This window comes from Gigantopelta aegis, chromosome 7 (assembly GCF_016097555.1).
Source record: "Gigantopelta aegis isolate Gae_Host chromosome 7, Gae_host_genome, whole genome shotgun sequence".
Lineage (NCBI taxonomy): Eukaryota > Metazoa > Mollusca > Gastropoda > Neomphalida > Peltospiridae > Gigantopelta > Gigantopelta aegis.
The window spans coordinates 25,356,464-25,381,654 of NC_054705.1; the positions used below are offsets into that span (position 1 = coordinate 25,356,464).

The 25,191-nt window shown below is 38.5% G+C and overlaps 1 protein-coding gene across 1 annotated transcript; it reads right to left on the minus strand.

The window, feature by feature from the left end:
• Positions 1 to 2,158: 2,158 nt before the first annotated feature.
• On the minus strand, positions 2,159 to 25,191 carry LOC121376739. Its single transcript, XM_041504505.1, has 4 exons — positions 25,104 to 25,191; positions 7,388 to 7,465; positions 5,574 to 5,745; positions 2,159 to 2,719 (listed from the first exon to the last, which is right to left on the minus strand). Exons 2-4 carry the CDS (start codon positions 7,461 to 7,463, stop codon positions 2,518 to 2,520), a joined length of 450 nt encoding a protein of 149 aa, XP_041360439.1. The 5' UTR covers positions 7,464 to 7,465; positions 25,104 to 25,191; the 3' UTR covers positions 2,159 to 2,517.

A 25,191-nucleotide genomic window follows, 5' to 3' on the forward strand; every position in this document is an offset into this window, starting at 1 on the left:
TATTTTTCCAAAGCAGAGTATGTGTTTAGTTCTAATTTACTTAATGTGCACCGTATGCCTATTTTATTAAGGAGAAATTAATTAATGAATTAATGAATGTTTAACGACACCCCAGTACACAAAAAATACAGATTGGCTATTGGGTGTCAAACAAAGGTAAATCTATTAATCTGATTTATTAGGGTGAAAACGCAATCTTGATAGCGCGGAAAACTCAAGATAGTCCCTTTAAATTAAAACAAATATTTAAAAAAAAAGAAAAAAAAAGATGCCATGAGAAGAACGCCTCCTTGTGGTGTGGCCTGGATACAATTGGATACATGGTTATGATTATGTTTATTTAATAGTACCAGAACGCTCCGAGTTAAGGAACTGAGATACTGCACTGCTGCAGTTCTCTAGCTCATTGGATTATCTCCCTTTGCAATCGGCTGGCCTCAGATTACAGTTATCTTCCAAATTTGACTGCGCAAGTAGTCTGCTGTTTGACTGTGATTATTTCATGGCAGACAGCTATGAAGTGGCAACTGTTTGACTGAAGTGACAGGGGATAGCATGTAGTTTGTAAACATGTGTAACTTGTTGACATTGAAGACTTGTTTGTGGTAATTCCGGCCCATGCAAAAGTAGTGCTTTTTGTGTAAAATGGGTGTACTCCGGCCTGGTTTAGAGGGTGTGTCTGTTTAAACCAATATGCTGGGAGAAAGAGCTGGACAACAGGGGTTGTCCTTTTCAGGGTATGTGTCCCCCATGCAGGCAAAGGTACATACACAACTTCACGGGCCTGCTGATATTAATAAAAATGTTATAGCCACTAAGGCTGTATAGAAACATATAGCGAAATTAATTGTGATCTGAGGCCTGCTGTCATTATTAACGTGAGGCACACCGGTGTAAACGGAATGCAAGTCGGTACGAACAGTTGTCTGCCAGGACTTAATTTCCTAGGAATGCATGTTCAAGGTTTAATATATCTACGAATGCAAGTCCTAGGACTTACATGCCTTAGGAATACTGATCTGACTGCCAGGATATCACGTCAGGGCCGGACTTGCATTCCTAGAACTAAGTACATTTTGCAAAGTTTTATTTCAGGGATTTTCAGGATGTAATAAGCAAAATATCGGAAATAAATTCCAGAGGACTAAGAATACTAGGATTGAAAGTCCTGTGGAGTACGAGGAATAAAAGTCCCACGGACTTAAATTCCTCGGAATGCACGTCCCACAGACTAGGATTCCGAGGAATGGAAGTCCGATCGGACAAACATTAAGAAAATCACAATTAATCAGATTGCGACTTATCGTCAAAATATAATCTTATAAAACATATTATTAAAATCATGTTGGTGTATATAAAAATTGTCTTTTGCTGTTCGCCAAATGTTAAGTTTTTTGGAGTTACCAGTTTGATATATATATATTTTTTTTTTTTAAACAATTTCGGGCTACATATTGTTGAGGGTTTTTTATATATATTTCTTCGTGTTGAACACATGAATATATAGCCTACTTTATATATGTAGTTACATTATATAGGCTACTTTTGAAAAAAAGAAGCAAGATATTCGTCCCGCTTAAATATGCTAACAAAAATGTAAAACGATTACAAAAAGGTTTATGACATAAACAAAATAATTAAGTTGATACTCAAACTTAAAAATAATTTTTTGACATAAACCACAATAATATTAAGTAACTCGTACATTTATCCATCACACTACGAGGGAAGGCTGCCAACAGCTCACTTTTGTTTTCTTGTGTTTTTCTGGTAACTCGTGCAAATTGCAGAGTATAATAAATGGACATCTAATTAGCCGGACTAGTATTTCTGTCACTGTAGAAGGAATTTAAGTCCGGTAGGAATACAAGTCCTAGGATAAAAACAACTTAAAAATAAACCAGGTATGAAAGTCCGGGTAGGACTATGGTTCCTAAGGTATGGAGGTCCGATAGGACTACTGTTCCTAGTAACAGTTGTCTCTTGGTGTGTCTTGGGGTATCTTGGGGTAAACAGTCAGACCTATTATTTTCCTATTTACAAAAAGAAGTAACATTTGGAATAAAAACAGCAAATAGCATTAATTATTATATTAGAACAATATATTTATAAACCCATACATATTCAGCTGTCTTTGTACGATATAAATTCAGTATATACATGCAAAACAAATCGCAAGCGACGTAATAAAATGTAATTTTTAATGTACTTTTACAAAATATCTGGCTGGCTTAGAAATATTATAATCATAATTTATCTTAATTTAAAATATTATAAACATGTCTGACAGCAGTTTTCGGCTTTAAATAAAACAATATTTTCTAATTTCATCATTAACAGGACAGTAAATAATACTAATATTTTTTTTTATTTTTATAAAAACATATTCTTGAAATTCTATACAAGTAAATAGGCAAGTCAAACAGGTTGTTGTTTTGTTATACAGAACTGTCCATTATTGTGTTGTTTTTCTACTCTGAACATCTTCAGCAGGGGAGATGTGTGGGGGACGTCCGTTCATTGAATAGTACACCACCCACTGTTACTTTCAGCTGTATTATTTACCACAACCTGCGGTGTGTGTGACTCGTAGTTGTCTGAATTATGGGAATCAGGTATCTCAGTGATCCGAGGGGATGAAGAGTACCCAATGGCGTCAAGGTTTCGAGGCTGACTTCCAAACATCAGTGCATCACCACCACTACGGATAAACTTCTCACTGTAAAATGCAAACACGTTTTAAACCATTCAATGAAAGTTAAACTTTGTTTTATTTAATGACATGACTAAAGCACATTGATTTATTAATCATCGGTTATTGGATGTCAAACGTTTGGTAAGTACATAAAAGGGATTACATTAAAATAAAAATTATATTAATATGTAAAAAAAAAAAACACAATGTAAAAATACTTATATCACATGTAGATTAATTTGTTGTATAAAAAAACAAAATAAAATATTTTGAAAACTTTAGAATTATTTGATTACTACAATCCACCAAAATGTGGTGAACTTTCAGAATATACTGACGGTGCTCACACTGAGATTGATGATCATTATTCAGAATAAACGAATGTTTCAAGAATGTTTGACCGATGCAAACATGACACATCCTTCTTGCACCACCTATAAGAGGACTGCCACTCACCATTCCAATCATCTTGCCAAGTAAAATAATATATTTGTTAATGTTATGTTTAACAATCAGAGTAAGGAACACCAACCTTGACCTGAGGCAAATCCAAAGCAGACGACATCTAAATCTGCCTTTTCAGTGCCCCTGATGCTAACATATTTGGGCACCCAACAAACACGAGAGAGAGAGAGAGAGAGAGAGAGAGAGAGAGAGAGAGAGAGAGAGAGAGAGAGAGTGGGGGGGGGGGACAGACAGACAGTGACAGACATACATACAGAGAGACAGACAGACAGACTAATACTAAAGAGCCGAATTCTGTGGGTGGAGACTATACACACTTAGGAGATAGAGTATAAGAGGATAATTCTGACCATCCCCCCGAGTTGTAGAAAGGAAAGTAATGTTTAACGACAACTAGGCATATATTTAAATTATGGCTTTTTAATTGTCTCTAACATGTAATTATTTCGACACTAGTCACAGAGACAGAGAGAGAGAGAGAGAGCGAGAGAGAGAGAGAGAGAGAGCGAGAGAGAGAGAGAGAGCGAGAGAGAGAGAGAGGGTGAGTGAGCGAGAGAGAGAGAGAGGGGGGGAGGGAGAGAGACGGAGGGAGAGAAAGGGGGTGTAAAGGGGGAAATCTGTTTCCACCACATAGGCTACTCTTACCGATAAAACAGTAAGTGAGTTTTATAGCATAGCATAGCATAGCATAACATAACATAACATAATTTTTATTGCTAAAGTGACGGTATACACAAAAGGTACATGATCTTAAAGCAAAATTTTGACAATAAATTGATAATATGACTTTCCCCGTAGAAACAACAGCGCATTGTTGTTGTTTTTTGTTGTTTTTTAAATAGTTTATTGCTCCAGAAATATGTTATGATAGTGTCAGGGTTGGGGCCCTGATTTCACTACCTTACAAAGTACATAGCAAACAATATACTAATATATAAAAAAAGGAGCATGCAGTAACAAAAGTGGAAATAAAAAGAAGATTGAAAAGAGAAAACTTAAAATGAAGTTATTGATATACTTCCAAACTGGCGTCATACTTAAAATTATACACATAACAAAAGTATTAAGTGTCTCAGTTGTGGCCTTCTAGAACTTTTAACCATGGTCCCCAATTGTCGTCGAATTCTGTATGTAAAACGTTTTTATAATATATGTATTTTTCTATTTGTAACTTATCTTTAATAAAATTCTTGATACCAGTTTCATTTAGTGTACTCTTTTGTAATTTTGATTTGTATATGTAATATTTTACGTTAACAATTGACCAGTTTACAAATATATGTTTACTATTTATAATTCCAAATAAAACTGTTCCTATTCAACTGGGTATAATCACCTTTTTGTAATAACCATTTTTCTATAATACTCCAGAGTTCAACGACTTTAGGACAGTCATAAAATAGATGCTGCAGTGTTTCTGGTTCATGTGAACAAAAGTTACACATATTAGAATCAATCAGTTTTATTTTATGTAAAAAGGTATTTGTTGGTATAATTCTATGTAAAATCTGGTATTGAAACCACAACAGCGTTGGGTCTTTTAAAGAGCAAAATGGTAAACTATAATATTTCACCCATAAGTCGTGAGGCACTGGATGAGACATGGAAATCCGAGTCCATATAAGCCGACTGATCCTGCGACTGATTGCACCTCAAGAGAGCGGGGGCGGGACGTAGCCCAGTGGTAAAGTGCTCGCCTGATGTGCTGTCAGTCTGGGATCGACCCCCGTCGGTGGGCCCATTGGGCTGTTTCTCATCCCAGCCAGTGCACCACGATTCGTATATCAAAAGCCGTGGTATGTGCTATCCTGTATAAAAGATCCCTTGCTACTAATGGAAAATGTAGCAGGTTTCATCTCTAAGACTATATGTAAAAATTACCAAATGTTTGACATGCAATAGCCGATGATTAATAAACCAATGTTCTCTGGTGGTGTCGTTAAACAAAGTAAAATGTTTGACATCCAATAGCCGATGATTAATAAATCAACGTGGTCGTAGCTCAGTGGTACAGCGCTCACTTTATGCGCGATCGGTCTGGGATCGATCCCCGTCAGTGGGTCCATTGGGCTATTTCTCGTTCCAGCCAGTGCACCACGACTGGTATATCAAAGGTCGTTGTAAGTGTTATCCTGGCTGTGGGATGATGCATATAAAAGATCGCATGCTGCTAATCGAAAAAGAATAACCCATGAAGTGGCGACAACGGCTTTCCTCTCTCAATATCTGTGTGGTCCCTAACCATATGTCCGATGCCATATAACCGTAAATAAAATGTGTTGGGTGCGTCGTTAAATAAAACATTTTCCTTCTGCCACTGAGATATATCCCGCTACTTTTGAGTTATGAAGATAGATCACGTGACCATGTTAATCATTGTAGACATATTAATAATGGGTAAAACGTGTCTTACTCTGCAACTAGAATTTGCACAGGACCATGGAAATGAACTTGAAGCGGCTGTGGCTGCCTCATGCTCGGATCAGCTCGTTCACTTATGGAGTCCCTTCTTCTTACCGAGTCCATTGGAAAAGATTGAGGAGACGTATTCCTGTCAGAATCTGAATCACGCCTTCTTTTGAATTCTAAAACGAAACATCATTCATTTAGGGTGGATTTTTTGTTTTGTTTCGTTTGGTTGTTTTTGTTGGGTGGGTTTGTTTTTTGTTGGGGGGGGGTTTTTGGGGGGCGGGTATTTTGGGGGGACGGGAGTTAGTGGTTATTTCGATGTTGATGGTGGTGGTGGTGTTTTTATTATTTTTATTTTATTTTATTTTTTTTAATTATCTTTTACTCGATTAGTTAGTTGAATAATGGGTTTACTTGTTTTTATTGTTCTGGAATTTAGTTAAATATGCGTGTGTATGTTTGTGCTCGTGTGCGTGCTTACAATGTACATGTATGTGTGTATACGCGAGCGTGTATCAGCCTAGCTGTGAGATGGACAGTTGTTTGGGGGTTTTCAGTATAAATAAACTTGCACAAATATATAAAGCTACAGTCTTGAATATAAATTTAATATTTAAATATGTACTAAAACCGTTTTAAAAAGAAACACAATCCGACTTATCCCATAGACGACAATAGTAACATGTGGCTAAAACTCCTACCTCCAGCGTATCAATCGACATATACACCATGCATATAAATACTACCACCCCTCTTCCTTAAATTAAATAAGAAAACAATGGGGTTAAACTGCTCATTTCAGAGATAATGGGTAGCGTCTATGACTATGCTAGTTCTGCACACAAATTGTCATGCTATTTTTAGTAGGACCCCGCACATGTTTCAAACACAATGGTAGTTGGTAGATTGACACCAGTACAAATTCAATTACAGGGATTTACTGGCCAGATGAACCAACATTTTATCTCAACAAACACTGTCACATTTATCACTAATGGCAGGACTTGTGGTATTAACCGCTCTATTAAATGTTAGGTGCACCTCAAACTTTGACCCAACCGAATATTATTTGGTTAAAATATTACCTATAGGCCTAATCCGGTTTATTTTTTATTTTTGTTACGCGTCATTCTTCGACGTATATGTATGTTGACCGACCTCGGTGGTGTCGTGGTTAAGCCATAGGACTTAAGGCTGATAGGTACAAGGTTCGCAGCCCGGTACCGGCTCTTACCTAGAGCGAGTTTTAACGACTCATTGGGTAGGTGTAAGACCGCTACACCCTCTTCTCTTTCACTAACCACTAACAAGTAGCCCACTCTCCTGGACAGACAACCCTGATAGCTGATGTGTGTGGTCAGGATAGCGTGCTTGAACCTTAATTGGATATAAGCACGAAAATTAAATGAAATTGACTGAAATGACGAAACATTAATTTGAATGGTGTGATTGCATCTTTAAAGGCATATTGTCACGGATTTAAGGACCTTATTTCTCTAAAATTGGATAATAAATAAAAAATTACATTAATTGTTGGAAACCAAATCTAGCTATCGCATCACCGTAACTATATCATGATGGAGTGAAATCCATGTCAACCCTCTCGGCAATTTTAGTTTTTGAATTATGGACCATTGCCATAATTCAATTATTTTTACAAAATAATATTAATAAATGGAGTATGGTGGTTATGAAGATGATTGAATAACGTACACTTAGGGACAAATGAAATACTTTTTGTTCAGGTAATACTTTGTTAGACCATTAAATAGGTCAGTGGTCTATGACAATATGCCTTTAAGACCGTAGGTTTCTTACTTATGCAAAGGCTAATAACCATGACAACTCCCAGCACAGCAGCCACGGAAACAAGTAGCACAGACAGGGCCATCATTTCTGAAATAAATCAAATGCTTTATGTTAACAGCAATTTGAAGAATTTGATCAGACAATCTGTAGCCAAACTGAAGTAGCACTTAGCTAAACAGATATTTTTAATACTGTATACACACACGTGACACACGGTTTTCGGTTAGCTTTTCAGCGCGGGACAGTCTTTTTCTGTTGCCTCGGAGAGTAAGAAATTGTACATGTAACCTAACTAGCCGTTATATATTTAAATCTGTTTTGGAAAAAAGAAGAATGTAGTATGCTGTCAAAACTGGCTCCCCAGGGCAAAACTGATAGTGATATTCGGGGGAAATGTGCTAACCTGAGACCTTTTTACCATATATTTCCAACATTCTACCCTCAAAATTAGTTGTAATCCATATAAAAATGCATAGTGATTCGTGTCCAACCCCAAATAGCCGTTTGGTACTAATGCTATATGAATAAATGTTGTTATCCAGATTCGGGCATTTTCGTTGAATTCGGGCAAAAAACAGCCTGCCCCGCTTCCCCCCCCCCCCCCCCCCCCAAATAGGAGCCGGTACGCTTATGCCTGTCGGTGGGCCCATTGGGCTATTTCTCGTTCCAGCCAGTGCACCACGAGTGGTATATCAAAGGCCGTGAAATCCATTCTGTGGGATGGTGCATATAAAAAATCCTTTGCTACTAATGGCAAAATTTAGCGGGTTTCCTCTCTAAGAAAATATATCAAAATTACCAAATATATTACATACAATAGTCAATGGTTAATAAACTAATTTGCTTTAGTGGTGTCATTGAACGAAACACTTTTTGAAATCAATTATATCCTATTGTAAATCTCGATATTCGTCGCACGATTGTTTGTGTGTCATAAGATCACTTACATTTTATAACTGGACCAGTTGCGAATGGAAAATATGTCTAGCAAGATTGCTAAGCACACCTACAGTATTCAAGGAAATGTTTTATTTAATGATGCACTCAACACATTTTATTTACGGTTATATGGCATCGGACATATGGTTAAGGACCACACAGATATTGAGAGAGGAAACCCGCTGCCGCCACTTCATGGGCTGCTCTTTTCGATTAGCAGTAAGAGATCTTTTATATGCACCATATCCCACAGACAGGATAGTACATACCACGGCCTTTGATGTACCAGTTGTGGTGCACTGGCTGGAGTGAGAAATCTACAGTATTAAAATGTACACTAATGTGCACTATTACATTTAATTTGGTAAACTTCCCTAGAAACACCAAGCCGAACAAACTAACAGGTATCTCACTAAAAACAAATACATTTATTGTAGTCAATTGCAAAATATTGCATATTTTGAAATTCAGCGGGAGGAGGAACGGGTTGCACCTAAGCACCATCCCCTTAAACAGCGGCTGTGGACATCTTTATGTTTTTAAGGCTGTAAGTGACCTGTTTGTTGTACATTTATAGTCTACAACAAGGAAATATATCAAAACATACAAACAAATTCTTATGTAGTGGAGGCTATAAATAAATATAGTGCTAGCTGTTCATAATAGAATCGGGAATCTTCATGGGGATATCAGAAAAGAAATCGAGCAAATACCGTAATTTCTCTAATAAGCGCACATGAAGGTGTTATTTAACGACGCACTCAACACATTTTATTTACAGTTATATGGCGTCGGGTGCACGGAACTCGTTCCTTTTCATAGAGTCAAAGGAGCTAGCGCTTATTGGAGACCGACAGTTTCTCTTCACTGACAGACGGGGTAATCAGTAAGTTTCTCTTCACTGACAGACGGGGTAATCAGTAAGTTTGTCTTCACTGACAGATGGGGTAATCAATAAGTTTGTCTTCACTGACAGACGGGGTAATCAATAAGTTTCTCTTCACTGACAGACGGGGTAATCAGTAAGTTTCTCTTCACTGACAGACGGGGTAATCAATAAGTTTCTCTTCACTGACAGACGGGGTAATCAGTAAGTTTGTCTTCACTAACAGACAGAGGGTAATCAGTAAATTTCTCTTCACTGACAGACGGGGTAATCAATAAGATTATGTTCACTGACAGACGGGGTAATCAGTAAGTTTCTCTTCACTGACAGACGGGGTAATCAATAAGTTTGTCTTCACTGACAGAGGGTAATCAGTAAGTTTCTCTTCACTGACAGACGGGGTAATCAGTAAGTTTGTCTTCACTGACAGACGGGTAATCAGTAAGTTTGTCTTCACTGACAGGCAGGGGGTAATCAGTAAGTTTGTCTTCACTGACAGACGGGGTAATCAGTAAGTTTGCCTTCACTGACAGGCAGGGGGTGATCAGTAAGTTTGTCTTCATTGACAGACGGGGTAATCAGTAAGTTTGTCTTCACTGACAGACAGGGGGTAATCAGTAAGTTTGTCTTCACTGACAGACGGGGTAATCAGTAAGTTTGTCTTTACTGCAGGCAGGGGGTAATCAGTAAGTTTGTCTTCACTGATAGGCAGGGGTTAATCAGTAATTTTGTCTTCACTGATAGGCAGTGGGTAATCAGTAAGTTTGTCTTCACTGACGGACGGAAGGTAATCAGTAAGTTTGTCTTCACTGACAGACGGGGTAATCAGTAAGTTTGTCTTCACTGATAGGCAAGGGGTAATCAGTAAGTTTCTCTTCACTGCAGGCAGGGCGTAATCAGTAAGTTTGTCTTCATTGATAGGCAGGGGGTAATCAGTAAGTTTGTCTTTACTGCAGGCAAGGGGTAATCAGTAAGTTTGTCTTCACTGCAGGCAGGGGGTAATCAGTAAGTTTTTCTTCATTGATAGGCAGGGGGTAATCAGTAAGTTTGTCTTCACTGACAGGCAGAGGGTAATAAGTAAGTTTGTCTTCACTGATAGCAGGGGGTAATCACTAAGTTTGTCTTCACTGATAGGCAGGGCGTAATCAGTAAGTTTGTCTTCACTGATAGGCAGTGGGTAATCAGTAAGTTTGTCTTCACTGACAGACAGGGTAATCAGTATGTTTGTCTTCACTGACAGACGGGAGGTAATCAGTAAGTTTGTCTTCACTGACAGACGGGGTAATCAGTAAGTTTGTCTTCACTGATAGGCAGGGGGTAATCAGTAAGTTTCTCTTCACTGCAGGCAGGGGGTAATCAGTAAGTTTGTCTTCCTTGATAGGCAGGGGGTAATCAGTAAATTTGTCTTTACTGCAGACAGGGGGTAATCAGTAAGTTTGTCTTCACTGACAGGCAGGGGGTAATCGGTAAGTTTCTGCTCACTGACAGACGGGGTAATTAGTCAGTTTGTCTTCACTGACAGGCAGGGGGTAATAAGTAAGTTTGTCTTCACTGATAGCAGGGGGGTAATCAGTAAGTTTGTCTTCACTGATAGGCAGTGGGTAATCAGTAAGTTTGTCTTCACTGACATATGGGGTAATCAGTATGTTTGTCTTCACTGACAGACGGGAGGTAATCAGTAAGTTTGTCTTCATTGACAGATGGGGTAATCAGTAAGTTTGTCTTCACTGATAGGCAGGGGGTAATCAGTAAGTTTCTCTTCACTGCAGGCAGGGGGTAATCAGTAAGTTTGTCTTCCTTGATAGGCAGGGGGTAATCAGTAAGTTTGTCTTCACTGACAGATGGGGTAATCAGTATGTTTGTCTTCACTGACAGACGGGAGGTAATCAGTAAGTTTGTCTTCACTGACAGATGGGGTAATCAGTAAGTTTGTCTTCACTGATAGGCAGGGGGTAATCAGTAAGTTTCTGCTCACTGACAGACAGGGGGTAATTAGTAAGTTTGTCTTCACTGACAGACGGGGGATAATCAGTAAGTTTGTGCTCACTGACAGACGGGGTAATCGGTAAGTTTCTGCTCACTGACAGACGGGGTAATCATAAGTTTGTCTTCACTGACAGACGGGGTAATCAGTAAGTTTGTGCTGACTAATAGGCAGGGGTAATCAGTAAGTTTTTCTTCACTGACAGGCAGGGGGTAATCAGTAAGTTTGTCTTCACTGACAGACAGGAGGTAATCAGTAAGTTTGTGCTCACTGACAGATGGGGTAATCAGTATGTTTGTCTTCACTGACAGACGGGAGGTAATCAGTAAGTTTGTCTTCACTGACAGATGGGGTAATCAGTAAGTTTGTCTTCACTGATAGGCAGGGGGTAATCAGTAAGTTTCTCTTCACTGCAGGCAGGGGGTAATCAGTAAGTTTGTCTTCCTTGATAGGCAGGGGGTAATCAGTAAGTTTGTCTTTACTGCAGGCAGGGGGTAATCAGTAAGTTTGTCTTCACTGACAGACAGTGGGTAATCAGTAAGTTTCTGTTCACTGACAGACAGGGGGTAATTAGTAAGTTTGTCTTCACTGACAGACGGGGGATAATCAGTAAGTTTGTGCTCACTGACAGACGGGGTAATCGGTAAGTTTCTGCTCACTGACAGACGGGGTAATCATAAGTTTGTCTTCACTGACAGACGGGGTAATCAGTAAGTTTGTGCTGACTAATAGGCAGGGGTAATCAGTAAGTTTTTCTTCACTGACAGGCAGGGGGTAATCAGTAAGTTTGTCTTCACTGACAGACAGGAGGTAATCAGTAAGTTTGTGCTCACTGACAGACGGGGTAATCAGTAAGTTTGTCTTCACTGACGAACAGGGGGTAATCAGTAAGTTTGTCTTTACTGCAGGCAGGGGGTAATCAGTAAGTTTGTCTTCACTGATATGCAGGGGGTAATCAGTAAGTGTGTCTTCACTGATAGGCAGTGGGTAATCAGTAAGTTTGTCTTCACTGACAGACGGGGTAATCAGTAAGTTTGTCTTCACTGACAGACAGGAGGTAATCAGTAAGTTTGTCTTCACTGACAGACGGGGTAATCAGTTTGTCTTCCTTGATAGGCAGGGGGTAATCAGTAAGTTTGTCTTCACTGACAGGCAGGGGTAATCAGTAAGTTTCTCTTCACTGCAGGCAGGGCGTAATCAGTAAGTTTGTCTTCATTGATAGGCAGGGGGTAATCAGTAAGTTTGTCTTTACTGCAGGCAAGGGGTAATCAGTAAGTTTGTCTTCACTGCAGGCAGGGGGTAATCAGTAAGTTTTTCTTCATTGATAGGCAGGGGGTAATCAGTAAGTTTGTCTTCACTGACAGGCAGAGGGTAATAAGTAAGTTTGTCTTCACTGATAGCAGGGGGTAATCACTAAGTTTGTCTTCACTGATAGGCAGGGCGTAATCAGTAAGTTTGTCTTCACTGATAGGCAGTGGGTAATCAGTAAGTTTGTCTTCACTGACAGACAGGGTAATCAGTATGTTTGTCTTCACTGACAGACGGGAGGTAATCAGTAAGTTTGTCTTCACTGACAGACGGGGTAATCAGTAAGTTTGTCTTCACTGATAGGCAGGGGGTAATCAGTAAGTTTCTCTTCACTGCAGGCAGGGGGTAATCAGTAAGTTTGTCTTCCTTGATAGGCAGGGGGTAATCAGTAAATTTGTCTTTACTGCAGACAGGGGGTAATCAGTAAGTTTGTCTTCACTGACAGGCAGGGGGTAATCGGTAAGTTTCTGCTCACTGACAGACGGGGTAATTAGTAAGTTTGTCTTCACTGACAGGCAGGGGGTAATAAGTAAGTTTGTCTTCACTGATAGCAGGGGGGTAATCACTAAGTTTGTCTTCACTGATAGGCAGGGCGTAATCAGTAAGTTTGTCTTCACTGATAGGCAGTGGGTAATCAGTAAGTTTGTCTTCACTGACATATGGGGTAATCAGTATGTTTGTCTTCACTGACAGACGGGAGGTAATCAGTAAGTTTGTCTTCATTGACAGATGGGGTAATCAGTAAGTTTGTCTTCACTGATAGGCAGGGGGTAATCAGTAAGTTTCTCTTCACTGCAGGCAGGGGGTAATCAGTAAGTTTGTCTTCCTTGATAGGCAGGGGGTAATCAGTAAGTTTGTCTTCACTGACAGATGGGGTAATCAGTATGTTTGTCTTCACTGACAGACGGGAGGTAATCAGTAAGTTTGTCTTCACTGACAGATGGGGTAATCAGTAAGTTTGTCTTCACTGATAGGCAGGGGGTAATCAGTAAGTTTCTGCTCACTGACAGACAGGGGGTAATTAGTAAGTTTGTCTTCACTGACAGACGGGGGATAATCAGTAAGTTTGTGCTCACTGACAGACGGGGTAATCGGTAAGTTTCTGCTCACTGACAGACGGGGTAATCATAAGTTTGTCTTCACTGACAGACGGGGTAATCAGTAAGTTTGTGCTGACTAATAGGCAGGGGTAATCAGTAAGTTTTTCTTCACTGACAGGCAGGGGGTAATCAGTAAGTTTGTCTTCACTGACAGACAGGAGGTAATCAGTAAGTTTGTGCTCACTGACAGATGGGGTAATCAGTATGTTTGTCTTCACTGACAGACGGGAGGTAATCAGTAAGTTTGTCTTCACTGACAGATGGGGTAATCAGTAAGTTTGTCTTCACTGATAGGCAGGGGGTAATCAGTAAGTTTCTCTTCACTGCAGGCAGGGGGTAATCAGTAAGTTTGTCTTCCTTGATAGGCAGGGGGTAATCAGTAAGTTTGTCTTTACTGCAGGCAGGGGGTAATCAGTAAGTTTGTCTTCACTGACAGACAGTGGGTAATCAGTAAGTTTCTGTTCACTGACAGACAGGGGGTAATTAGTAAGTTTGTCTTCACTGACAGACGGGGGATAATCAGTAAGTTTGTGCTCACTGACAGACGGGGTAATCGGTAAGTTTCTGCTCACTGACAGACGGGGTAATCATAAGTTTGTCTTCACTGACAGACGGGGTAATCAGTAAGTTTGTGCTGACTAATAGGCAGGGGTAATCAGTAAGTTTTTCTTCACTGACAGGCAGGGGGTAATCAGTAAGTTTGTCTTCACTGACAGACAGGAGGTAATCAGTAAGTTTGTGCTCACTGACAGACGGGGTAATCAGTAAGTTTGTCTTCACTGACGAACAGGGGGTAATCAGTAAGTTTGTCTTTACTGCAGGCAGGGGGTAATCAGTAAGTTTGTCTTCACTGATATGCAGGGGGTAATCAGTAAGTGTGTCTTCACTGATAGGCAGTGGGTAATCAGTAAGTTTGTCTTCACTGACAGACGGGGTAATCAGTAAGTTTGTCTTCACTGACAGACAGGAGGTAATCAGTAAGTTTGTCTTCACTGACAGACGGGGTAATCAGTTTGTCTTCCTTGATAGGCAGGGGGTAATCAGTAAGTTTGTCTTCACTGCAGGCAGGGGGTAATCAGTAAGTTTCTCTTCACTGCAGGCAGGGCGTAATCAGTAAGTTTGTCTTCATTGATAGGCAGGGGGTAATCAGTAAGTTTGTCTTTACTGCAGGCAAGGGGTAATCAGTAAGTTTGTCTTCACTGCAGGCAGGGGGTAATCAGTAAGTTTTTCTTCATTGATAGGCAGGGGGTAATCAGTAAGTTTGTCTTCACTGACAGGCAGAGGGTAATAAGTAAGTTTGTCTTCACTGATAGCAGGGGGTAATCACTAAGTTTGTCTTCACTGATAGGCAGGGCGTAATCAGTAAGTTTGTCTTCACTGATAGGCAGTGGGTAATCAGTAAGTTTGTCTTCACTGACAGACAGGGTAATCAGTATGTTTGTCTTCACTGACAGACGGGAGGTAATCAGTAAGTTTGTCTTCACTGACAGACGGGGTAATCAGTAAGTTTGTCTTCACTGATAGGCAGGGGGTAATCAGTAAGTTTCTCTTCACTGCAGGCAGGGGGTAATCAGTAAGTTTGTCTTCCTTGATAGGCAGGGGGTAATCAGTAAATTTGTCTTTACTGCAGACAGGGGGTAATCAGTAAGTTTGTCTTCACTGACAAGCAGGGGGTAATCGGTAAGTTTCTGCTCACTGACAGACGGGGTAATTAGTAAGTTTGTCTTCACTGACAGGCAGGGGGTAATAAGTAAGTTTGTCTTCACTGATAGCAGGGGGTAATCACTAAGTTTGTCTTCACTGATAGGCAGGGCGTAATCAGTAAGTTTGTCTTCACTGATAGGCAGTGGGTAATCAGTAAGTTTGTCTTCACTGACATATGGGGTAATCAGTATGTTTGTCTTCACTGACAGACGGGAGGTAATCAGTAAGTTTGTCTTCATTGACAGATGGGGTAATCAGTAAGTTTGTCTTCACTGATAGGCAGGGGGTAATCAGTAAGTTTCTCTTCACTGCAGGCAGGGGGTAATCAGTAAGTTTGTCTTCCTTGATAGGCAGGGGGTAATCAGTAAGTTTGTCTTCACTGACAGATGGGGTAATCAGTATGTTTGTCTTCACTGACAGACGGGAGGTAATCAGTAAGTTTGTCTTCACTGACAGATGGGGTAATCAGTAAGTTTGTCTTCACTGATAGGCAGGGGGTAATCAGTAAGTTTCTGCTCACTGACAGACAGGGGGTAATTAGTAAGTTTGTCTTCACTGACAGACGGGGGATAATCAGTAAGTTTGTGCTCACTGACAGACGGGGTAATCGGTAAGTTTCTGCTCACTGACAGACGGGGTAATCATAAGTTTGTCTTCACTGACAGACGGGGTAATCAGTAAGTTTGTGCTGACTAATAGGCAGGGGTAATCAGTAAGTTTTTCTTCACTGACAGGCAGGGGGTAATCAGTAAGTTTGTCTTCACTGACAGACAGGAGGTAATCAGTAAGTTTGTGCTCACTGACAGATGGGGTAATCAGTATGTTTGTCTTCACTGACAGACGGGAGGTAATCAGTAAGTTTGTCTTCACTGACAGATGGGGTAATCAGTAAGTTTGTCTTCACTGATAGGCAGGGGGTAATCAGTAAGTTTCTCTTCACTGCAGGCAGGGGGTAATCAGTAAGTTTGTCTTCCTTGATAGGCAGGGGTAATCAGTAAGTTTGTCTTTACTGCAGGCAGGGGGTAATCAGTAAGTTTGTCTTCACTGACAGACAGTGGGTAATCAGTAAGTTTCTGTTCACTGACAGACAGGGGGTAATTAGTAAGTTTGTCTTCACTGACAGACGGGGGATAATCAGTAAGTTTGTGCTCACTGACAGACGGGGTAATCGGTAAGTTTCTGCTCACTGACAGACGGGGTAATCATAAGTTTGTCTTCACTGACAGACGGGGTAATCAGTAAGTTTGTGCTGACTAATAGGCAGGGGTAATCAGTAAGTTTTTCTTCACTGACAGGCAGGGGGTAATCAGTAAGTTTGTCTTCACTGACAGACAGGAGGTAATCAGTAAGTTTGTGCTCACTGACAGACGGGGTAATCAGTAAGTTTGTCTTCACTGACGAACAGGGGGTAATCAGTAAGTTTGTCTTTACTGCAGGCAGGGGGTAATCAGTAAGTTTGTCTTCACTGATATGCAGGGGGTAATCAGTAAGTGTGTCTTCACTGATAGGCAGTGGGTAATCAGTACGTTTGTCTTCACTGACAGACGGGGTAATCAGTAAGTTTGTCTTCACTGACAGACAGGAGGTAATCAGTAAGTTTGTCTTCACTGACAGACGGGGTAATCAGTTTGTCTTCCTTGATAGGCAGGGGGTAATCAGTAAGTTTGTCTTCACTGCAGGCAGGGGGTAATCAGTAAGTTTCTCTTCATTGATAGGGAGTAATCAGTAAGTTTGTCTTTACTGCAGGCAGAGGGTAATCAGTAAGTTTGTCTTCACTGACAGACTGGGGGTAATCGGTAGGTTTGTGCTCACTGACAGGAGGTAATCAGTAAGTTTGTCTTCACTGACAGACAGGAGGTAATCAGTAAGTTTGTGCTGACTGATAGGCAGGGGGTAATCAGTGAGTTTGTCTTCACTGACAGGCAGGGGGTAATCAGTAAGTTTGTGCTCACTGACAGACGGGGTAATCAGTAAGTTTGTCTTCACCGACAGACGGGGTAATCAATAAGTTTGTGCTCACTGACAGATGGGGTAATCAGTAAGTTTGTCTTCACTGACATACGGGGTAATCAGTAAGTTTGTGCTCACTGATAGATGGGGTAATCAGTAAGTTTGTGCTCACTGATAGGCAGGGGGTAATCAGTAAGTTTGTCTTTACTGACAGGCAGGTGGTAATCAGTAAGTTTGTCTTCACTGACAGACAGGAGGTAATCAGTAGGTTTCTGCTCACTGATAGGCAGGGGGTAATCAGTAAGTTTGTCTTCACTGACAGACGGGGTAATCAGTAAGTTTGTCTTCACTGACAGACGGGGTAATCAGTAAGTTTGTCTTTACTGACAGGCAGGTGTAATCAGTAAGTTTGTCTTCACTGACAGACAGGAGGTAATCAGTAAGTTTGTCTTCACTGACAGGCAGGTGGTAATCAGTAAGTTTGTCTTCACTGACAGACAGGAGGTAATCAGTAGGTTTCTGCTCACTGATAGGCAGGGGGTAATCAGTAAGTTTGTCTTCACTGACAGACGGGGTAATCAGTAAGTTTGTCTTCACTGACAGACGGGGTAATCAGTAAGTTTGTCTTTACTGACAGGCAGGTGGTAATCTGTAAGTTTGTCTTCACTGACAGACAGGAGGTAATCAGTAGGTTTCTGCTCACTGATTAGGCAGGGGGTAATCAGTAAGTTTGTCTTCACTGACAGACGGGGTAATCAGTAAGTTTGTCTTCACTGACAGACGGGGTAATCAGTAAGTTTGTCTTCACTGTCAGACGGGGTAATCAGTAAGTTTGTCTTCATTGATAGTTCCAGAAATAATTAATCGTAGCCAGCAGAATGTAACATCTCGCGAAATGCGATTTTAAGCTACGCCCTTTTTCGTAAGCCACACCCTCATATCACAAAGGAGTCTTACGTTTTCGCGGGAAATAAACATAAATATGAACGAGTAGGCCTAATTCCCTACTATATTGGTAGATTATGCCAAATATAGATCTGTTGTATTGTAACGAGCATTTAATAAAATATAAAGTAATACAAATCAGTTTTATAACTAAGCGTTTTTTAGTGGGGTTTTTCTTCTAATTTGTACTTCCGATGTTTTGACGTACCTACGTAGTCCGATACACCTGCCGTCAACTCAGCAAATGAGTTTATGACAGATGTATCGGACAACAAACAACACTGCATAGTTAATCATTTGTAAACGTGACACAATATTAATAATACGTAAATAATATAATATATCGCATAGGTTTGTGGGGGGTTTTGAGGGGGTTTTAATGCCTGTATCAGATATGTAAACATGAATATATATACAGTATATGTAAAAATGAATATATAATCGTGGGTTAATTCATTATCTACCACCTACAGGTAAGATGAGGGAATGGGATTAAATGACCTAACAATGTGGTACGTGCTATTTGGCTAATGTCAGGGCTTTAGATTGCACCAAAGCTGCACATGTACACTGTATGCTGGGGGTAGTTTTTGCAAAAATAATAAACTTCAGATTTCAATTATATCAGGGTAGATTTTCCATTTTATATCTAATGTTAATTTCAGCTAAATAAATGCCTTCTTATGCAGACACTGAAAATTAAATATGAATATGATGGATTAATCCATTATCTAAATAATCAGGGTATGTTTACAATTTGTTATTTGTAATTTTCATTTTCTATTTTTGTACAAGTGGGGTGGGACGTAGGCCAGTGGATTAAGCATTCGCTTGATGTGAGGTCGGTCTGGGATCAATCCCCATCCAGTCTTCGCCAGGAAAGGCGAGTGATCACTCCCGCTCCCCTCCACACTCGCCTGGAAGGTTTTAGGAGATTGACAAACTGATCGCCTCTCACTAAAATATTTAATGCATTTTATTTGACACATCATGTGATTGCTCGCCTAGAACAATTTCAGGGGAGTCATCTTCAGCTCGCCTTGATTTTTCTGGTTGCGAGGACTGCCATCGGTGAACCCATTGGGCTATTTCTCGTTCCAGCCAGTGCTCCACAACTGGTGTAACAAAGGCCATGGTACATGTATGTATTATCCTGTCTGTGAGATGGTGCATATAAAAGATCCCTTCCTGCTAATCGAAAAGAGTAGCCCATGAAGTGGCCACATCAGGTTTCCTTTCTCTATATCTGTGTGATCCTTAACCATATGTCTGATGTCATATAGCCAGAAAAAAAAATGTGTTGAGTGCATCATTAAATAAAACATTTCCTTACTTCCTTTATTTTTGTAAAAATATACCGGGTATGTGAATAACCTTAATGTATGTTTCCTATCCATGCTAGGAATAGTTGTAGGAAAATGAGACACTTAAGAATTTAATAGCTAGGTTGAATTTTAGAGTACCTTAACCACCGACGGTACAAGATCATCCACTGAGGGTACTTTTTCCTTAATATGGTATATTAATTTATGTATTTGTTAGCTATTGTATATTTCAACTAAGTAAACACCTTCTTATGTAGACACTAATAATTAAATATGTATACCCATTATCTAACTAATAAGGGTCGATTTTCAAATTATAAGAAATTATGATTTTTTCTATTTTTATTATTATTATTTTTTAATATTTGTGAATAACCATACTTCATATTTACTATCAGTGCTAGGGATAGTTCTAGGAAAATGAGACACTTAAGATTTCAATAGGGTGGATTTTACGGTACCTAACTATCCGAGGCTACAATATCATCTACATGTGTACCGAGGGTACTTTTCCCAAAATATGGTATATTAATTTACTTATTTGTTAGCTAATATATATTTCAGCTAAGTAAACACCTTCTTATATAAACACTAACAATTAAATATGTATATGATGGATTAATCCATTAATCTCAATGATCACGGAATTTTTTTTTTTTTTTATTTTTTATTATTATTATTATTATTTTAACTATACATGTATGTGAATAACCTTGAGACACTTAAGATTTCAATAGGGTGGATTTTATAGTACCTAACTACCGAGGGTACATTATTATCCACCGAGGGTACTTTTTCCTTAATATTGTATATTAATTTATGTATTTGTTAGCTATTGATTTCTCGTTCCAGCCAGTGCACTACGACTGGCATATCAAAGGCCGTGGTATGTACTACCCTGTCTGTGGGATGGTGCATATAAAAGATCCCTTGCTGCTAATTGAAAAGAGTAGCCCATGAAGTGGCGACAGCGGGTTTCGTTTCTCTATATATCTGTGTGGTCCTTAACCATACATGTATGTCTGATGCCATATAACTGTAAATAAAATGTGTTGAGTGTGTTGTTAAATAAAACATTTCCTTTCTTTGTTAGCTATTGTATATTTGATCTACGTAAACACCTTATGTAGACACTAATAATTAAATATGTATATGGTGGATTAATCCAATATCTAAATGATAAGAGTAGATTTCCAAATTATAAGAAATTATTATAAAATTTTTTTATTTTTATTATTATTATTAATTTTTTTTAATATATGTGAATAACCTTACTGTATGTTTACTATCGGTGCTAAGGATAGTTCTAGGAAAATGAGACACTTAAGATTTCAATAGGGTGAATTTTATAGTACCTAACTACCGGGGGTACAAGATCATCCAGCGAGGGTACTCTTCCCAAAATGTGGTATATTTATTTACTTATTTGTTAGCTAATATATATTTCAGCTAAGTAAACACCTTCTTATATAGACACTAACAACTAAATAAGTATATTATGGATTAATCCATTATCTAAATGATCAGGGTAGATTTCCATATTATAAGAAATTATTATTATTATTTATTATTATAAAAAATTTTAAAAGATACCGTATATGAATAGCTAAATGCCAATTTGGGTTCAGAGTGTGCACAATTTGGTGCACATCAATAATCTACTGGGAACCCTTGAAGAAAAATCCAAGATGGCGGCCAAAATGGTGGCCAAAGCAGGGAAATGGCTATATAGCTTACTTATAAATTGACAGGTAACAACAATTATTGCATCTACCCTATGCATGATGATCACCAATATGGTGGTCCAAATTGAGAAAATGACAATAACTTCCTTATTATTCAGTACTAAAATGTAATTCTTGCATTAGGGATCATGGAACACGATGAAAGTAGTTAAATTTTTCTATACAAGTTAATTTTAATTAATTCAAGATGCCAACCAATACAGGCAATGTACCTACTAGTAAGGAGATGGAACTATTAAAAATAAAGTGCTACTGTATATTTGTAAAATGATTAACACAGTCATTAAAAAAAACCTGTGGGTTTAAGATAATCAATTAATAGTAATAAAATAATTTGACAGATGTAAAGAAGAAGTTTGTTTTGTTTAACGACACCACTAGAGCACATTGATTAATCAATCATTGGCTACTGGATGTCAAACATTTGGTAATTTTGACTCGTAGTCATCAGAGGAAATCCGCTACATATTTCTCAATGCAGAAAGAGATCTTTTATATGCACTTTCCCACAGACAGGAAAGCACTTACCATGGACTTTGACCAGTTGTGGTTCACTGGTTGTAACGAGAAAGAACCCAATCAGTTGAATGGATTGACAGATGTAAACTGCATATGTAACATTATTTTACAGTGACCTTTTCTTGGCCAATTTTAAAACTCTAATAGAATGTAAGATATCTGGTGGTGGTGTGCATGATGTAATTTTGTTAATTTGCAATGTGACTGGCCTCGGTGGCGTCATGGTTAGGCCATCGGTCTACAGGCTGGTAGGTACTGGGTTCAGATCCCAGTCGAGGCATGGGATTCAAACCCGGAGTGAGTGCTCCGCAAGGCTCAATGGGTATAAACCACTTGCACCGACCAGTGATCCATAACTGGTTCAACAAAGGCCATGGTTTGTGCTATCCTGCCTGTGGGAAGCACAAATAAAAGATCCCTTGCGGCCTGTCGTAAAAGAGTAGCCTATGTGGCGACAGCAGGTTTCCTCTAAAAAACAGTGTCAGAATGACCATATGTTTGACGTCCAATAGCTGATGATAAGATAAAAAATCAATGTGCTCTAGAGGCGTCGTTAATAAAACAAACTTTACTCTTTTTTTTTAATTTGCAATGTAATATTATTTTAGGTGGCCTGGTACTTGCTTTTTATTCCCAGTTTTAAATAGCATTATTGTAAAAAAAAAAATTTAAAATAGACCAGCTAAAACTGAATTCCATTGCAAACTGGTAAAACTGCATCATGCTCACTAAACAACACACACAGTACCCGAGAGAAAAAACAAAAGAACCAATAAAGGGTCACTTTATTAGTGTTTCATTATTACATGTAGGTCATCCTCTTTAAACCAACAAGTCTTTTGTGTGACTGTTACTTTTAACAGTTCCATCTTCCTCGGTTCATTACTTACATTGGTGGCCAACTTGAATAAATTAAAATTAACAGGTATAAAAGAACTGAACTACTTTCATTTTGTTCATTGATCCCTAAAACCATGGGTTAAATGCAAGAATTACTTTTCTGTATCAAACAATAAGCAATTTATTGCCATTTTGTCCATTTGAACCACCATATTGGCAACCATCTTGTATTCAGGTGACCCATTTATTATGATGGCACCAGTGTCTTTCCTGGCTCCTAAAACCATGGGGTAGATATAAGAAATGTTGTTCTTTGTTCTCTGATTTGGCCACCATCTTGGATTTTTCAAATTTCTCAAGAATCCAGTGGATTATCACCCATGTGGTAATTCTTCAAGACTATCATAAAGACAATGACAATGACCTTTGTTCTCATAAACTGTAGGCTTACAGTGTAGAGAAGAATGAAACACACACACACACACACACACACACACACACACACACACACACACACACATATATATATATATATATATATATATATATATATATATATAGATGCTATGATAGGCACTATATAAAATTAGTGGGCAACGGGTGGAGTGGTGCCATATTTTTCAAAATGGCCACAAGGAAACTTTGAAATACATATCTTTGGAAAAATCTAATCAACATGTTCTGTTGTTTTAAATCTGACTATGGTTTATAAAAATAAGGAATTGCTTATAATAAATATTTAATGTGATTAGATACAATGCAATTGTTACTGGAAACTCGGACAGTATTTACGTACTTAAAAGTTGGTATCCTGACATTAAAAGATGCAAACTCAATGTGCTCAGTCAGAATAAAATGTGTTCAGTTATGTTTGTTAATGGTTTGACAATGTAAAAAGTGTTGCTTAAACATTTCACTACCTGTAATTCTGGGTTTTTTTAAAATATTTATACCATCTCCTATTATTGAGCCATAAATTTGCAAGTGCATTAAAATTAATAACAGAACAGATGGCCACTATTATTGCAAGATTCATCATTACCTGTAGTACCTGTAGTGACAATAGCCGATGATTAATGTTATTATAGATGTTAAAATTGTATTGATATATTTAATATTTTATGAGATATTGAGAAAAATAGATTGTGGATGGTGGCCATCTTGGATTTCAAGATGATAGCCATATATTCGATGTCACCATTGGATTCTTAGACACCTGAAATGTCAGTCTAGGTGTTAAATCAGTATTGATATCTTTACTACTAAATGAGATATTGAGCAAAACAGCATTGGACGGCGACCTCCTTGGTTTTTCAAGATGGCAGCCAAAATTTGCAAACATTTCTGTCACCAATGGATTCCTAGTCCCCTAAAATGGAGGTATAGGCATTTCAACTCTCTCGATATGTGTACTAGTTAAGAAGATATTAAACAAAACAGGTCCACAGTGGTGGCCATCTTGGATTTCAAGATGGCAGCCACACGGGGTGCAATTTCCAGTGGGCTCTATACTAAATATCCTTGTATTGGGTTACTCTAACCATGTGCCATTGTTCATGCTTTCACGGAAAAATGCACAATTGATCAACTAAGTCGCTCCACTACTAGCATGGATAGTAAACATACCGTAAGGTTATTCACATATATTTGATTACAAAATAAAAACATTATATACAATTTAAACATCTACACTGATCATTTAGATAATGGATTAATCTATCATATATAGTGTCTACATAAAAAGGTGTTCACTTAGCTGAAATATACATTAGTTAACAAATATGTAAATTAATATAACATCTTTTGGGAAAAAGTACCCTCGGTGGATGATAATGTACCCTCGGTAGATGGGTACTGTAAAATCCACCCTATTGAAACCTTAAGTGTCTCATTTTCCTAGAACTATCCCTAGCACTGACAGTAAACATACCATAAGATTATTCACATATATTTTAAAATAATAATAATAATAATAATAATAATTTCTTTTAATTTGGAAATGTACTCTGATAATTTAGATAATGGATTAATCCATCATATACATATTTAATTGTCATGTCTACATTAAAAGGTGTTTACTTAGCTGAAACATACATTAGCCAACATATATGTAATGCAATATACCATGTTAAGGTAAAGAACAGGTACCTCGGTGGATGATATCCATGTACCCTCAGTAGTTAGGTATGATAAAATTCACACTTTTGAAATTTTAAGTCTCCTTTTCTGAAAACCACTCCTGACATGGATAGTAAATATGCAGTAAGATTATTGACATCTTGTTACAACAAAAAATAAAAAAATAAAAAAATAAACTTTCACACATGGAAAGAAAATCTACCCTGATCAGTTAAATAATAGATTAAGCCATCACATTCATATTGAATTGTCATGTCTACATTAGAAGGTGTTTACGGTAGCTGAAATATACATTAGCCAACATATGTGTAATGTAATATAATATATTAAAGGAAACCTACCCTCGGTGGATGATATCCATGTACCCTCAGTAGTTAAGTATGGTAAAATCCACGCTTTTGAAATTTCAAGAGCCTCCTTTTCTGAAAA